The sequence below is a fragment of the Epinephelus fuscoguttatus genome, linkage group LG3, assembly GCF_011397635.1.
Source record: "Epinephelus fuscoguttatus linkage group LG3, E.fuscoguttatus.final_Chr_v1".
Classification (NCBI taxonomy): domain Eukaryota; kingdom Metazoa; phylum Chordata; class Actinopteri; order Perciformes; family Serranidae; genus Epinephelus; species Epinephelus fuscoguttatus.
The window spans coordinates 575,383-590,321 of record NC_064754.1 but is presented as its reverse complement, the minus strand read 5'-3'; the positions used below and the strand labels follow the sequence as shown (position 1 = coordinate 590,321).

General features: G+C 43.1%; 2 protein-coding genes across 3 annotated transcripts in view; one reads left to right on the top strand and one right to left on the bottom strand.

Moving 5' to 3' along the window:
* Positions 1–398, top strand: part of mtif2 (mitochondrial translational initiation factor 2) — a 22,144-nt gene extending 21,746 nt beyond the window's left edge. Inside the window, exon 14 of the mRNA XM_049570880.1 lies at positions 128–398. Coding sequence (XP_049426837.1) covers positions 128–297 — 170 coding nt within the window. The 3' untranslated portion in view covers positions 298–398. The remainder of the gene's footprint in view (positions 1–127) is intronic.
* Positions 317–14,939, bottom strand: sde2 (SDE2 telomere maintenance homolog (S. pombe)). 2 transcript variants are annotated; one of them, XM_049570883.1, is made up of 9 exons: positions 14,791–14,939; positions 14,176–14,296; positions 13,932–14,043; positions 11,051–11,220; positions 3,661–3,799; positions 2,808–2,960; positions 2,511–2,716; positions 2,416–2,468; positions 317–1,239 (listed from the first exon to the last, which is right to left on the bottom strand). In XM_049570883.1, exons 1-9 carry the CDS (start codon positions 14,905–14,907, stop codon positions 1,024–1,026), a joined length of 1,287 nt encoding a protein of 428 aa, XP_049426840.1. In that variant the 5' UTR covers positions 14,908–14,939; the 3' UTR covers positions 317–1,023. The 2 variants fall into 2 exon arrangements, with proteins under 2 accessions (XP_049426840.1, XP_049426839.1); XM_049570882.1 differs by having other exon boundaries at positions 2,416–2,716; positions 14,791–14,938.

The window sequence follows — 14,939 nt, the reverse complement described above, 5'->3', positions numbered from 1 at the left end:
TGTTTTCTGATGTTTCTGTCTTCACTTTGACGTTCCTCTGACATTTCTTTAATGTCAGTGCCATATTCTTTTTGTTTCCTGACTTCCTTGTGATGTCGCTGTGACGTTCTCTGTCTGTTTCCTGCAGGTTCTCTGGTGGCGTTGAAGCACCACAAGGACGATGTTCAGACGGTGAAGTTGGGGATGGAGTGCGGTCTGTCAGCTGACACTGAGGTCGACTTCAGATCTGGCGATGTCATAGTTTGTTTCGAGGAGCTGGAGGCTCCACAGGTCACTACCTGGGATCCCGGCTTCTAAACACCACGTCCCAGCAACCTTTGCTGCTAACAGGAAGTCTGCTGACAGGAAGCTCAACAGACTGAACTGATGGATGTAAAATGTGATTATTTAACTTAAATGATGAAACATTTTGTTTGTGTTTGGATCATCAATGATGTCACTTCCTGTGGTCTTCATTTTGGACACACAAAGCTCAGCTGGTAACATTTAGACGAGCCACTTCCTGGTTTAACGGGAAAACTCCTGCTGTGATTTATGCGCCCACAAACATAAATGTTCCTTTAAAGTCCTGAAAAAAGAACAACAGCTGTTTTTTGTTTCAGAAACAATTTAATAAAAAGAATCTTTCACAAACAAAAGAAACTTGAAGCTGATTAACAAGTGAATGAGATTTTTACACAAGTCACAGCTGCTGATCAAACTAATACAGTAATCCTGCCTTCTGATTGGACGAATTCATAAACCAACAGTGTTTTTGTCTTTGCTGCTAATAAAGTTCAGTCCAATCAGACAAAACAATTAAGAAAAGATCCGTCTGCAGAGTGAAGCTCAAAATTATAAAAGCTATTAAACCCCACGTTAACATCTACCTGAGTTCTGTTCACAGAACTCAAAACTGTTTAAAAGCACAAAAAAAGCTCAAATACAGAAACTCGACTGACTGACGACAAACAGTAACGAGAACTTTTCAGTAAGATGGAAAAAGCTGGACTGCTCCTTTAATTCGGCTCTGCTGTGACCTCGTCACTTCCTTTTTGTCTTGGCCAGTTTGGCGAGTAGCGTCGGGTCAATCTGATCTCGAGTCAGCCCTCTGACAGAGAAAAGCCGGGCGGCACGCTCCGTCAGTGTTCCCCCGCATTTCAAACCTCGAGACATCAGTTCCTCCTTCAGGACGTCCAGACCCAGAGACTCCAGCTGAGCCACAGAGGACACCGAGGACAGATCTACCGGAGACTGGCCCTGCAAATACAACAGATTACAGTCATCAATTCAGTATCTGACCAAATGTCTCCCCTTCTGTTCCTGAGATATGACGTTAAAACGTGATGATGTCACAGTCAAGCTGATCTTTGACCTTTTGACCTTCATTACTTTATCCTGTTAGACATTTGTGTCAAGTTTGGTCAGAATTAGTGAATGAACCAAACATGTGAGGGGGCTGTTTCTGGTTAAACTCAAAGCTCTGTCTCTGTAGAGATCCTTCATCATGCTCTCAGACACAATCAGAGCCTGTCAGTGGACAGAGTGGTTACATCACTTCCTGTTTCACTGCTGCAGCGCTCTCTGTCAGAACTGGACACATTTCATTACCTGTTGTTCCCATCAGACACAGAGACACTAACTGATTCACTGGCTACGGTTACATGATGGCTTCTCATTCAGAATGAAATAAATCTGAATGAAATCATTCTGAATTAAAGTCTTTCCAGGTAGTTTACATGGGAGATATTCATTCTGAATGAGGGTTTACACAGAGATCAGTTTAATCGCCTTTTAATCGCCTTTATTCAGGTCTGCACAAGGTTTGGGGCAGGGAAGGTTTCTGATTGGACAGGGGGTGGGACGGATGTTACGTGTTTATGTTTACTGGAAGAAAACACTGTAGTCCTCGCTCCGGATAACAAGATGCTTGACGACGCCGTTCTTAGTGCCTTTTTCAGGCTTGTTTTGCTTACATCTTGAAGCAGCAGTACGACAACAACCTTGTTCTGCTAATGCTTCGTCTGTTGAGGAGGAGAAGGGAGGTAGAAGGTCGAAGAAGGGAGGTAGAAGACCGTGCTGTGGAGAATGGAAACTGGTGAGTGCAACGAGTCCGACTGCTCTATCTCAGCCCGTTGCTATGCGCGCTATATACGTCATGGCGCCAGAAGGGCAAGGAAACGAGCATGTGCAGAAAGACCTGAATGAACTTAAAGAGGAATGAGTGTATACAAGTGAGAGAAATTATTTCATTGGGAATTAGAAACGGAATATTCCAGCCCCTTACATCAGATTGAATTTTCAATCACATTGGCCATTTTCATTCCGAAAATTCATTCAGTGGAATTAAACTGTCCAAGTAAACGCACTGAGTGTTACAGCTCTAAGTAAGAGCTGAATATATTATGGGATGTACAGAAAAGATAAACTACTGACCTTCCGCTGAGAGCAACAGCTGGACTCCTCAGATGGTTTCTGCTCCTCTGCAGGTGTGACGGAGCTCTGTCCAGGTGTGACGGAGCTCTGTCCAGGTGTGGCGGAGCTCTGTCCGGGTGTGACGGAGCTCTGTCCGGGTGCGGCGGAGCTCTGTCCGGGTGCGACGGAGCTCTGTCCAGGTGCGACGGAGCTCTGTCCGGGTGCGGCGGAGCTCTGTCCAGGTGCGGCGGAGCTCTGTCCAGGTGCGGCGGAGCTCTGTCCGGGTGTGGCAGAGGAGCTGCGGTCGGAGGCAGCAGACGAGCTGAAAGAGACAATGATGTCATTAAACATGAGATGTGTGAAGGTGTCATGTCGAGTGCGTGGATCAGGTGCAAGGTGGAGCTGGTCTCTACCTGCTGCTCTGCTCAGACTTCTCTGTCTGTGTTGTCATGGTAACAGCAGCAGCATAGCTAGAGGAGGACGTGGACGGAGACTCTCCTCCCTCCTCATCATCGTCAGCGTCGTCGTCTTCGTCCTCTGAGCTCAGCATCTCGCCCAGTCCCGTCCTGTAACCATGGTGACAGACTGTCTCAAACTTGAAACCCTGACCTGACACGAGTCAGAACATCTGTAAACATCAGTCAGTGCCATTAAAGCAGCAACAGCGAGGAGGCGGAGCCAGACATGAAAGACATGAATCTTATTGGACGACAGATAAAACAGCTGCTGATTAATCTCACTGCAGCAGTGTGCTGGGCCTGTGGACCAAACTAATAATAATCACTGTATTTATAGGCTGGGATCCTACACCTGTCAATCAGAGCTGTCCTCCTGTCTGTCTCTCTGTCCTCCTGACATGTGTCTCTCTGTCCTCCTGTCTCTCTTTCCTCCTCCTGAACCAACGGTTAAGTTAATCACACATTCACTCCGCTCGGCGCTCTGCTGCTCCGTCTCCACAGACAGAGTGTCCAGAGTGCGCTCTGCCACTCTGAGAGTGCGCTGCTCTGGATAACCCAACGCTACATTCAGACAGCGCTCCCAATTTATCAACGCTCCAGTTTGTGTCAGAGTGCGCTCCCACACTCACAGTGAGTGTTTCTGAACGCACCACTCACATCATCTTCCTCCATCGTCTAAAACAAGACAACACAGCTTGTTAGCTAGCGCTAGCTAATGTCTGTGGAGAACTGTTTTGTGTTTCTGATTTAATCTTCACAGATTCTGTCACACGTCAGTTTGTTGCAATGAGAGCAGGATCAAACTCACCAGAAACACACTGACGCCGCTGCTGACGCCGTCGTCTTCCTCTTCTTCTTGTGCGGCTGCTCGCTCTGATCACAGTTTGGTCTCTTTGCTGCTGAGACGTCGTCCACCTTCACCTGACTGCTGGAGGACGCCTGCAGACCTGAGACACAGAGACTGTTAGAGGCCGACGTTGGTTCAGAGTCGTGAACATGATGTCATTGAAGAGGCGGCAGACAGAACGGTGACAGTCACTGACAGACGGTGTCGGCCTGTTGATGAGCTGAGTGTCGTCTCCTCTCACACTTCAAGTCTCCAGCTGAAACTCTTCAACAGCTGTTTGGTCATCAACCTGCTCTGTCTCTGCAGCACCGACACTTTTCACACCAACATCTTTGTTTTAATCAACTTCCTGTCAAATGGCGCTGACTCAGACCTCTGCTGACCTCACCAGGAAAACAAACATCAGCTCCACCTAGTGGACCCAAAGAGCAACTGTTTTATTATTCTAGCTTTTCTAGCTATTCTAACTTTTAACCAAAAGTTAAAATGTGTGTTTGCAAAAATTGATCATGTATATAATAAAATCTAAATCTAAAATTAAACAAAGAGGAGTTGTGCATAACAACCTCATAAAAATTAAAACCTCTTCTGTGACAGAAAGACAAAACAGGAGAATTAAATGCGGACTGTTAAATATCAGGTCTCTATCGTCTAAAGCAGTGTTAGTAAACGAATTAATATCAGATAATCATATTGATTTACTCAGTCTCACTGAAACCTGACTGTGTCAAGATGAATATGTCAGTCTAAATGAGTCCACTCCTCCCAGTCATAATAATACCCACATTCCTCGAGGCAGCGGCCGAGGAGGGGGAGTTGCAGCCATTTTTAACTCTAGCCTGTTAATCAGCCCTAAACCTAAACTAGATTTTAATTCATTTGAAAGCCTCGTTCTTAGTCTTTTACATCCGACCTGGAAAACCTCGCAGCCACTTTTATTTGTTATAGTGTACCGTGCTCCTGGCCCGTATTCTGAATTTGTATCTGAATTCTCAGAGTTTTTATCCAGTTTAGTTCTTAAATCAGATAAAGTTATTATTGTAGGCGATTTTAACATTCATGTCGACGTTGATAATGACTCCCTGGCTACCACGTTTATCTCATTATTAGACTCCATTGGCTTCAGTCAGGGTGTACATGAACCCACTCACTGTTTTAACCATACCCTCGATCTAGTTCTGACGTATGGAATTGAAATTGATAACCTAACAGTCTTTCCACAGAATCCCTCGCTATCGGATCATTATCTGATTACTTTTGATTTCTTTTTACTCGATTACATGCCACTCAGCAACAGTTACTATACTAGATGTTTATCAGATAGTGCTGTTGCAAAATTTAAGGAAATGATTACTCCGTCATTAAATTCAATACCAAGTCCTTCAGTAACAGAGGTTTCCTGTACCGACTTTGATCATCTTGTCGATAGCGCTGTAGGATCGCTGCGAACAACACTCGACTCTGTAGCTCCTCTTAAAAAGAAGTTAACAAAGCAAAGAAAGTTCGCTCCTTGGTATAACTCTCAAACCCGTAAGTTAAAACAAATATCGCGAAAATTTGAAAGGAACTGGCGTCTCTCTCTCTCTCTCTCTCTCTCTCTCTCTCTGTCTCTCTCTCTCTCTCTCTCATATTAATACTTTCAACATATTGTGATTTGTGATATTGGGCTTTATAAATAAAATTGATTGATTGATTGAGTCTGTCATTCTAGCTTCAATGTTAAAGTACTGTAGAGGCACTGCTGTACTTATACATAGGAATGTCTGATTCACTAGTTCTGAAGTAATATCTGATAAAAATGGCAGATTTATTATTGTGCAGAGGAAACTGTTCAACATACCTGTTAGCCGAGCAAACATTTGTGCTCCAAAATGGGATAATGGGGAGTTCTTTTCTTTGGTCCCTGAGCTGTATAATCATCAGTTAATCCTGGGCAGAGTTTAACTGCGTGTTACACCCTACTTTGGACCGCTCAAGGCTCACCAGTAGAACCACTGCTAATTCAACACAACACATTAACTCCTTTCTCCAGGCCTATGGGATAGCAGATGCCTGGAGACTGCAAAACCCCAACTGCAGACAGTAACGTTTTTCACACCTGCACATGAATCTTACTCAAGGACAGATGTTTTCCTATTGGATAAGAGGCTCCTTCCCCTAGTCAATTCCTATGACTTTGGAGAAATTGTAATTTCAGACCATAGCGCAGTAGTATTATCGCTCTGGCCTTGACCTGTGGGGTGCCCCAAGGGTCAATCCTGGGACCCCTTCTGTTCAATCTCTACATGCTGCCTTTAGGCCAGTTAATACAAAGTAATAATGTGTCCTACCACAATTATGCAGACGACACTCAGATCTATGTCTCACTGACAGCAGGTGAATACGGACCAGTGGATTCACTCTGTCACTGCATCCAACAGGTCAGTGTGTGGATGCAAAACAACTTTCTCCAGCTAAATTCAGACAAGACTGAAGTCATCGTATTTGGTCCACAGAAACAAAGAGAAAGTGTCAGCAGTCGCCTCCAGTCTCTCTCTAAAACCTACAAATCAGGTTAGAAATCTCGGGGTAATAATGGACTCAGACTTGAACTTTAACAGCCACATCAAATCAATAACATCAGCAGCTTTTTACCATCTAAAAAACATTGCCAAAATCAAAGGTATAGTGTCTAAGCCTGACTTGGAGAGACTTATCCATGCATTTGTCTCTAGTAGGTTGGACTACTGTAACGGCCTGCTCACTGGCCTCCAAACGGGCCGTAAGACAGCTGCAGTACATCCAGAATGCTGCTGCTCGGGTCCTGACCAGAACCAGGAAGTACGAGCACATTAGTCCTGTGCTCAGGTCTCTACACTGGCTTCCTGTGGCTCAGAGAACAGACTTTAACAGCTCTGCTTGTGTACAAGTCTCTCCACGGCCTAGCACCAAAGTACATCTCTGACATGTTAGTGCCATATGAACCATCTCGGACTCTGAGGACCTCAGGGACCGGCCTCCTGCTGGTGCCCAGAGTCAGGACTAAACATGGGGAATCAGGATTCCAGTTTTATGCAGCTAAAATCTGGAACAGTCTTTCTGAAGATGTGAGACAGGCCTCTACTCTGACAATGTTCAAATCTAGGCTCAAAACAGCTCTATTTCACTGTGCATATGACTGAAAGGATCTTATCTGCACTCTTCTCTTTTAAAGTTCATTTTATAATGATTATTTATATTCTTATTTTGTATTGTGATTTTAATGCATTTTCTTGTTCTGTAAAGCACTTTGAATTACTTTGTGTACAAATTGTGCTCTACAAATAAACTTGCCTTGCCTTGCCTCTGCTTTTCTAGGCGTATGTAGAGGTTGAATCCCTTATGCTATCGTATGAAGAGTTTATCTCATTTTTATCCAATCAAATACGGTGCCCTCCAAAAGTATTGGAACAGTGAGTCCAATTCGTTTACTTCTGTTGTAGACTGAAAACATTTGGGTTTGACATCAAAAGATGAATATGAGACAAGAGATCAACATTTCAGCTTTTATTTCCAGGTATTTACATCTGGATCTGATACACAACTTAGAAGATAGCATTATTTGTAATGGAACACAAAATCTTTAGGTGAGCAAAAGCATTGGAACATATAAACTTAAAATAGATTAAAGTGAATGAGACTTAATATTTAGTTGCAAATCCTTTGCTTTCAGTAACTGCATCAAGCCTGTGACCCACTGACATCACCAAACTTTTGCATTCTTCTTTTGTGATGCTTTTCCAGGCTTTCACCGCAGCCTCTTTCAGTTGTTGTTTGTTTTGGGGGGTTACTCCCTTCAGTCTCCTCTTCAGCAGGTAAAATGCATGCTCTATTGGGTTTAAGTCTGGAGACTGACGTGGCCAGTCTAAAACCTTCCACTTCTTGCCCCTGATGAACTCCTTTGTTGTTTTGGCAGTGTGTTTTGGGTCGTTATCTTGCTGCATGATGAAGGATCTCCCAATCAGTTTGGTTGCATCTTTCTTTAAATTAGCAGACAAAATGTTTCTGTAGACTTCTGAGTTCATTTTGCTGCTGCCATCATGTGTTACATCATCAATGAAGATGAAAGAGCCCGTCCCAGAAGAAGCCATGCAAGCCCACGCCATGACATTACCTCCACCGTGTTTCACAGATGAGCTTGTATGTTTGGGATCATGAGCAGATCCTTTCTTTCTCCAAACTTTCGCCTTTCCGTCACTTTGGAAAAAGTTAATCTTTGTCTCATCAGTCCATAAAACTTTTTCCCAGAATTTTTGAGGCTCATCTCTGTACCTTTTGGCAAATTCCAGCCTGGCCTTCCTATTCTTCTTGCTAATGAGTGGTTTGCATCTTCTGGTGTAGCCTCTGTACTTTTGTTCATGAAGTCTTCTGCGAACAGCAGATTGTGATACCTTCACTCCTGCCCTCTGGAGGTTGTTGCTGATGTCACTAACAGTTGTTTTAGGGTCTTTCTTTACAGCTCTCACAATGTTTCTGTCATCAACTGCTGATGTTTTCCTTGGTCTACCTGTTCGACGTCTGTTGCTTAGTACACCAGTGGTTTCTTTCTTCTTCAGGACATTCCAAATGGTTGTACTGGCTATGGCCAATGTTTGTGCAATGGCTCTGATTGACTGTCCATCTTCTCTCAGATTCACAATTGCTTCTTTTTCACCCATAGACAGCTCTCTGGTTTTCATGTTGGTTCCACCTCTAAATGCAGTCTGCACAGGCAAAATCTATCGTACCCAATCTGAAACTGAGCTCAGACATTCAGTGCTATTTATTGTTTGAATAATCAATGTAATTGGGAGACACCTGGGCAACAAAACACACCTGTCAGTGACATGTTCCAATACTTTTGCTTTCATGAAAAATGGGTGGGTTCAAACAAAAGGTGCTATCTTCTAAGTTGTGTATCAGATCCAGATGTAAATACCTGGAAATAAAAGCTGAAATGTTGATCTCTTGTCCCATATTCATCTTTTGATGTCAAACCCAAATATTTTCAGTCTACAACAAAAATAAAGGAATTGGCCTCACTGTTCCAATACTTTTGGAGGGCACTGTAGATTATTTCTTTCTTTCGGGTATGTACTTGGAAACACGTCTAACATGCTAACGCATCTAAAGCGACACCACCCGAGTTTGAACGTTAACCGGCCGACTAGAAAAAGCAATCTGGTGCAAACTACGATATCATTGTCGTTTAAAAAGAAAGAGCGTTTCCCTGACCATCACACTAAAGAAATAACCAACGCCACTGGAGTTGAGTAAAATTGTTTAAGCTGCACTTCAGATATAAGCATGTTTTGTTTACTGCACTTTAACAAAGTGGGAAAGCTAAGTAAGTTCCTAGTAAAACTGAATCTGAGCAGGCTTTAAAGCTGACCAGCTGCACTATACTTTTTATTTTAATTGAGTAAAACTGTTAAAGCAGAAATGTATATTTATATTTTTCATTTAAAAAATGTGTTAAAAAAACAGCAGGACTTTATTTTTCACTTTTATATTTCTATTTTCATTCAAACAATGTGAAAAAGCAGGATTTTATATATATTTGTTTCATTCAAAAATTGTGTAAAAAGAGTTAACTGCTGTGGTGGTATGTTTTAATAAGGTTACCAATAAGTAAAAGATATTTAATAGTTGTCTATTTTTTTCATTACTGTACCCAAAAAAAAAACAACAAAAAAAAAAATGTGACTTGTGTACCGAGGTACGTACCGACCCTAGCAAAGACAGATTAAAATGTGAATGCTATAGATCAATAAGTCTACTGGGAGTTGATTATAAGATTCTAGCAAAAGTACTAGCAACCAGACTGGATACAGTCATTCATAAGATAGTGCACCCAGACCAGTCTGGATTCATCTCTGGAAGGCAACTGTATGGAAACCTGCAACACATGAACAACATTATTTACTCTCCAAAAGCAACAACTACGGCCGACGTCCTGATATCTTAAGATGCACATAAAGCATTTGATAGGACAGGATATGAGTTTTAATTTAAAGTGTTAGAAAAGTTTGGATTTGGCGCCTCCTTTTGTTCATTGATAAGAGTACTACATGCATCGCCCCATGCAGCTATTCGCATCAACCGTGTACTATCCCAATACTAACGCTTGAACAGGGGAACTAGACAGGGGTGCCCTCTCTCCACACTCTTGCTTGATATTGCCATTGAGCCTTTGGCAGTCATGATAAGGAGTGCTAAACATATGGTATTACAAGAGGAGAGCGGGTACACAAACTGGCACTTTATGCAGATGACCTTGTATTGTATTTGTCTGACCCACATGTGTCCATTGCAAATGTAATGAGCATTATTTCAAGATTTGTGGAAGTATCTGGCTACAAGATAAACTTTACTAAAAGTCTGCTCTTCCCTATTAACGAACAGGCAAAGCTAATGTCATCTGAGCCAGATCCATTCAGAGTAACCTGTGGTAACTTCACCTATCTTGTAGTTACAGTTACTAGAAAATACAGAGACCACTTTAAACATAATTTTAAACCTGCTCTGGATAAAGCAAAACTAGACCTTCAGCGCTGGTGTGCCCTCCCAGTATCCTTAGCGGGGAGAATACACTCTGTAAAGATGTCAGTTTTGCCTAGATTTATATTCTTACTTCAGATTATTCCTGTGTTTATATCCAAAGCTTTTTTCAAAGAGTTAGATAAACATATTCACTTCCTGTGGAATAAAACCACCTCTAGAATAAAAAGGATTTTTCTTCAACGTTGTAAGGAAGAAGGTGGAGTTGGCCTTCCAAATATAATTTTCTACTACTGGGCAGCAAATATACATAAGCTAACATATTGGACTTCGGAGTCAGGGGACCAGAGTGGCCTGGAGTGGGCAATCATGGAAAGGAGCTCTAATGGTCCTGTAAATTTAGTGTGCATGTGCGCGTGAGACCAGCGAAAGCACATGAACACACATGAAGAATGTCTCACGCCAGCACAGACACGTGAGCGCGGTGTCCAGAGAGACAGTCAGAGCTACAGGCTACAGTGAGGCTAAAAACAGAGTTCAAATGAGGTTTTTCCAAACAACTTTTTATGTCGGGGCTTCAGGACACTTGGATCACTACGGACGAGCAGTATGGAGATATTTTGTGGTTTCAATGATGTGTTTTTGGACGTTTGAATCTGGGGCGCCGTCAGCCTCCATTAGGTGGAGTTGTGTTGCTACCTCCTCTCCCCTTGGATCTCTGCAAGTGATGTGAGGACTCTACAACTTCACCTGAGACTCCCTCGGCATATGGGTGAGTAGATAATGGCTGAATTTGCATTTTTGGGTGCACTATCCCTTTAATCCGACACAGAAACATGACATCATCACTGACCTTTGATGACCGAGTCCTCGAGTCTCTCCGACAGGTCGTGACACTGCTGCTGGTACTCGGGATCAGAGAACTGGTGTTTGGGTTCAGACAGTTTTCTCTGCAGACGCTCCAGACGACGCTGCTCCTTCTCTGCCTCGCGCTCCGCCTGCTTCTTCAACCACTCTGCCATCCTGCACACACCACCAAAGAGAGTTAGGCCACAGACGAAGAAGAGTTACGCCACAGACGAAGAAGAGTTAGACCACATACGAAGAGTTAGACCACATACGAAGAGTTAGACCACATACGAAGAAGAGTTATGCCTCATACGAAGAAGAGTTACACCACAGAAAAAGAGTTACACCATATGAAGAAGAGTTACACCATATGAAGAAGAGTTACACCACAGAAGAAGAGTTACACCATATGAAGAAGAGTTACACCACAGAAGAGTTACACCATATGAAGAGGAGTTACACCACAGACGAAGAAGAGTTACGCCACAGACGAAGAAGAGTTACACCACAGAAGAAGAGTTACACCACAGACGAAGAAGAGTTACACCACAGAAGAAGAGTTACACCACAGAAGAAGAGTTACACCATATGAAGAGGAGTTACACCACAGACGAAGAAGAGTTACACCACAGACAAAGAAGAGTTACGCCACAGACAAAGAAGAGTTACACCACAGGCAAAGAAGAGTTACGCCACATACAAAGAAGAGTTACGCCACAGGCGAAGAAGAGTTACGCCACATACAAAGAAGAGTTACGCCACAGGCAAAGAAGAGTTACGCCACATACAAAGAAGAGTTACGCCACAGGCGAAGAAGAGTTACGCCACATACGAAGAAGAGTTACGCCACAGACGAAGAAGAGTTACACCACAGACGAAGAAGAGTTACACCATATGAAGAAGAGTTACACCACAGATAAAGAAGAGTTACACCATATGAAGAAGAGTTACACCACAGACGAAGAAGAGTTACACCATATGAAGAGTTACACCGCAGACAAAGAAGAGTTACACCATATGAAGAAGAGTTACACCACAGACAAAGAGTTACACCATATGAAGAAGAGTTACACCACATACGAAGAAGAGTTACACCATATGAAGAAGAGTTACACCACAGACAAAGAGTTACACCACATACGAAGAAGAGTTACACCACAGACGAAGAAGAGTTACTCCACAGACGAAGAAGAGTTACACCACAGAAGAAGAGTTACACCATATGAAGAAGAGTTACACCACAGAAGAAGAGTTACACCATATGAAGAAGAGTTACACCACATACGAAGAAGAGTTACACCACAGACGAAGAAGAGTTACTCCACAGACGAAGAAGAGTTACACCACATACGAAGAAGAGTTACACCACAGAAGAAGAGTTACACCACAGAAGAAGAGTTACACCATATGAAGAGTTACACCACATACGAAGAAGAGTTACACCACATAAGAAGAAGAGTTACACCATATGAAGAAGAGTTACACCACATACGAAGAAGAGTTACACCACAGACGAAGAAGAGTTACTCCACAGACAAAGAAGAGTTACACCGCAGACAAAGAAGAGTCACACCACAGACAAAGAAGAGTTACACCGCAGATGAAGAGGAGTTACACCATATGAAGAAGAGTTACACCACAGACGAAGAAGAGTTACTCCACAGACGAAGAAGAGTTACTCCACAGACGAAGAAGAGTTACTCCACAGACGAAGAAGAGTTACACCACATACGAAGAAGAGTTACACCACAGACAAAGAAGAGTTACGCCACAGACGAAGAAGAGTTACACCATATGAAGAAGAGTTACACCACATATGAAGAAGAGTTACACCATATGAAGAAGAGTTACACCACATACGAAGAAGAGTTACACCACAGACGAAGAAGAGTTACTCCACAGACGAAGAAGAGTTACACCACAGACAAAGAAGAGTTACACCACATACGAAGAAGAGTTACTCCACAGACGAAGAAGAGTTACACCACAGACAAAGAAGAGTTACGCCACAGACGAAGAAGAGTTACACCATATGAAGAAGAGTTACACCACAGACGAAGAAGAGTTACTCCACAGACGAAGAAGAGTTACACCATATGAAGAGTTACACCACATACGAAGAAGAGTTACTCCACAGATGAAGAAGAGTTACTCCACAGACGAAGAAGAGTTACACCACAGACAAAGAAGAGTTACGCCACAGACGAAGAAGAGTTACACCATATGAAGAAGAGTTACACCACAGACGAAGAAGAGTTACTCCACAGACGAAGAAGAGTTACACCATATGAAGAGTTACACCACAGACGAAGAAGAGTTACTCCACAGACGAAGAAGAGTTACACCATATGAAGAAGAGTTACACCACATACGAAGAAGAGTTACTCCACAGACGAAGAAGAGTTACACCACATACAAAGAAGAGTTACACCGCAGACAAAGAAGAGTCACACCACATACGAAGAAGAGTTACACCATATGAAGAAGAGTTACACCACAGACGAAGAAGAGTTACACCATATGAAGAAGAGTTACACCACAGACGAAGAAGAGTTACACCATATGAAGAAGAGTTACACCATATGAAGAAGAGTTACACCACAGACGAAGAAGAGTTACACCATATGAAGAAGAGTTACACCACAGACGAAGAAGAGTTACACCATATGAAGAAGAGTTACACCACAGACGAAGAAGAGTTACACCATATGAAGAAGAGTTACGCTACAGGAGAACAATCAGCTGCAGTCTTACATCTTTATACTAACAGTGTTGTGAGAATAAACCTTCTTTGACGACAACAAGGTTGTTGTTGTTGTTGTTGTTGTTGTTATTGTTATGGAAGCAGGTGCAGGTGGTTATTGTGATGTAACCCGAGCTCTTACTCTTTCTCGTGGTTGACGTCTCGGAGGCGTCGACCACTCAGGTCTCTGCAGGCCTCACGGTTTGTCGTCTTCTCAATCTGAGCGCCCAGAGCTCGCAGCATGGAGCCAAACCCTGAAACACACACACACACACACACACACACACACACACACACACACATTTTAACACCACAGAAGAAGAGACACACACACACACACACACACACACACGCAGTTTTGGTTCAGTGTACTTCTTGATACACACCCCCTTTCCCTCCACAGAGGCGGGGCTCCAGGTGATAGATGGCTCCCTGCTGCAGAGGATCCTCCAGCTGTGATCGTCGACCATTTCTGATGACGTAGAAATCTGAAGAAGAAGAAACTCCCTACACACACACACACACACACACACACACACTAGTGAAATGTTTGAATTCATCTGTTCTAAAACAGAACTTCTGTTTATGTACGTGTCTCTGTCTCTCTGTCTGTCTGTCCTTTAAATAGACTGTTGCAGAGTGTGTGACACATATAACCAGAGTTATGATGTCATATAGTCTCCACAATAACACTGAGCTGTTTTACAGGTGTGTTTACAGGTGTGTTTACAGGTGTTCAGGCTTCAAAGTCCCAAATCAACAAATCTGTCAGCAGCATACCATGTCCGCGTTAAACTAAAACTTCACTCACTGACTCACCGGAGGAAACTAACTCTACTCTCATCACTTAAACGTTAGAACACGTTAATACAACGTTCCTCGGTCAGGTGGTGTTTGCTAACGAGGCTAGCTTCTGCCGTTAGCACATGAGCGACATTACACAGCAACATTTAGCCCCGAATCGTTTCTGTTTTCCCGCCTCAGTCTGACGTCACTCTCACCTGCTGCTGGACGAACCGTCTCAGAACGTCTCGGACTGAACATCTGTCCGGAAACATCCAGGTAGAGAACCTGAAGCTCGGAGAACTCACGAACACCTCCATGTTAGATTCCTCCATGGTAGCGTCTCTGCTGCACAGGGCGCATGCGC

Bases quoted from the DNA above. Each gene is read 5' to 3' on its own strand.
- sde2 (XM_049570882.1), bottom strand. From the start codon at position 14,907: ATGGAGGAATCTAACATGGAGGTGTTCGTGAGTTCTCCGAGCTTCAGG. The intron at 14,297-14,790 runs GTGAGAGTGACG...GTGTGTGTGTAG, and splicing joins GACGGTTCGTCCAGCAGCAG to GGAGTTTCTTCTTCTTCAGA. The intron at 1,240-2,415 runs GTCAGTAGTTTA...TTGTATTTGCAG, and splicing joins GCTGTTGCTCTCAGCGGAAG to GGCCAGTCTCCGGTAGATCT.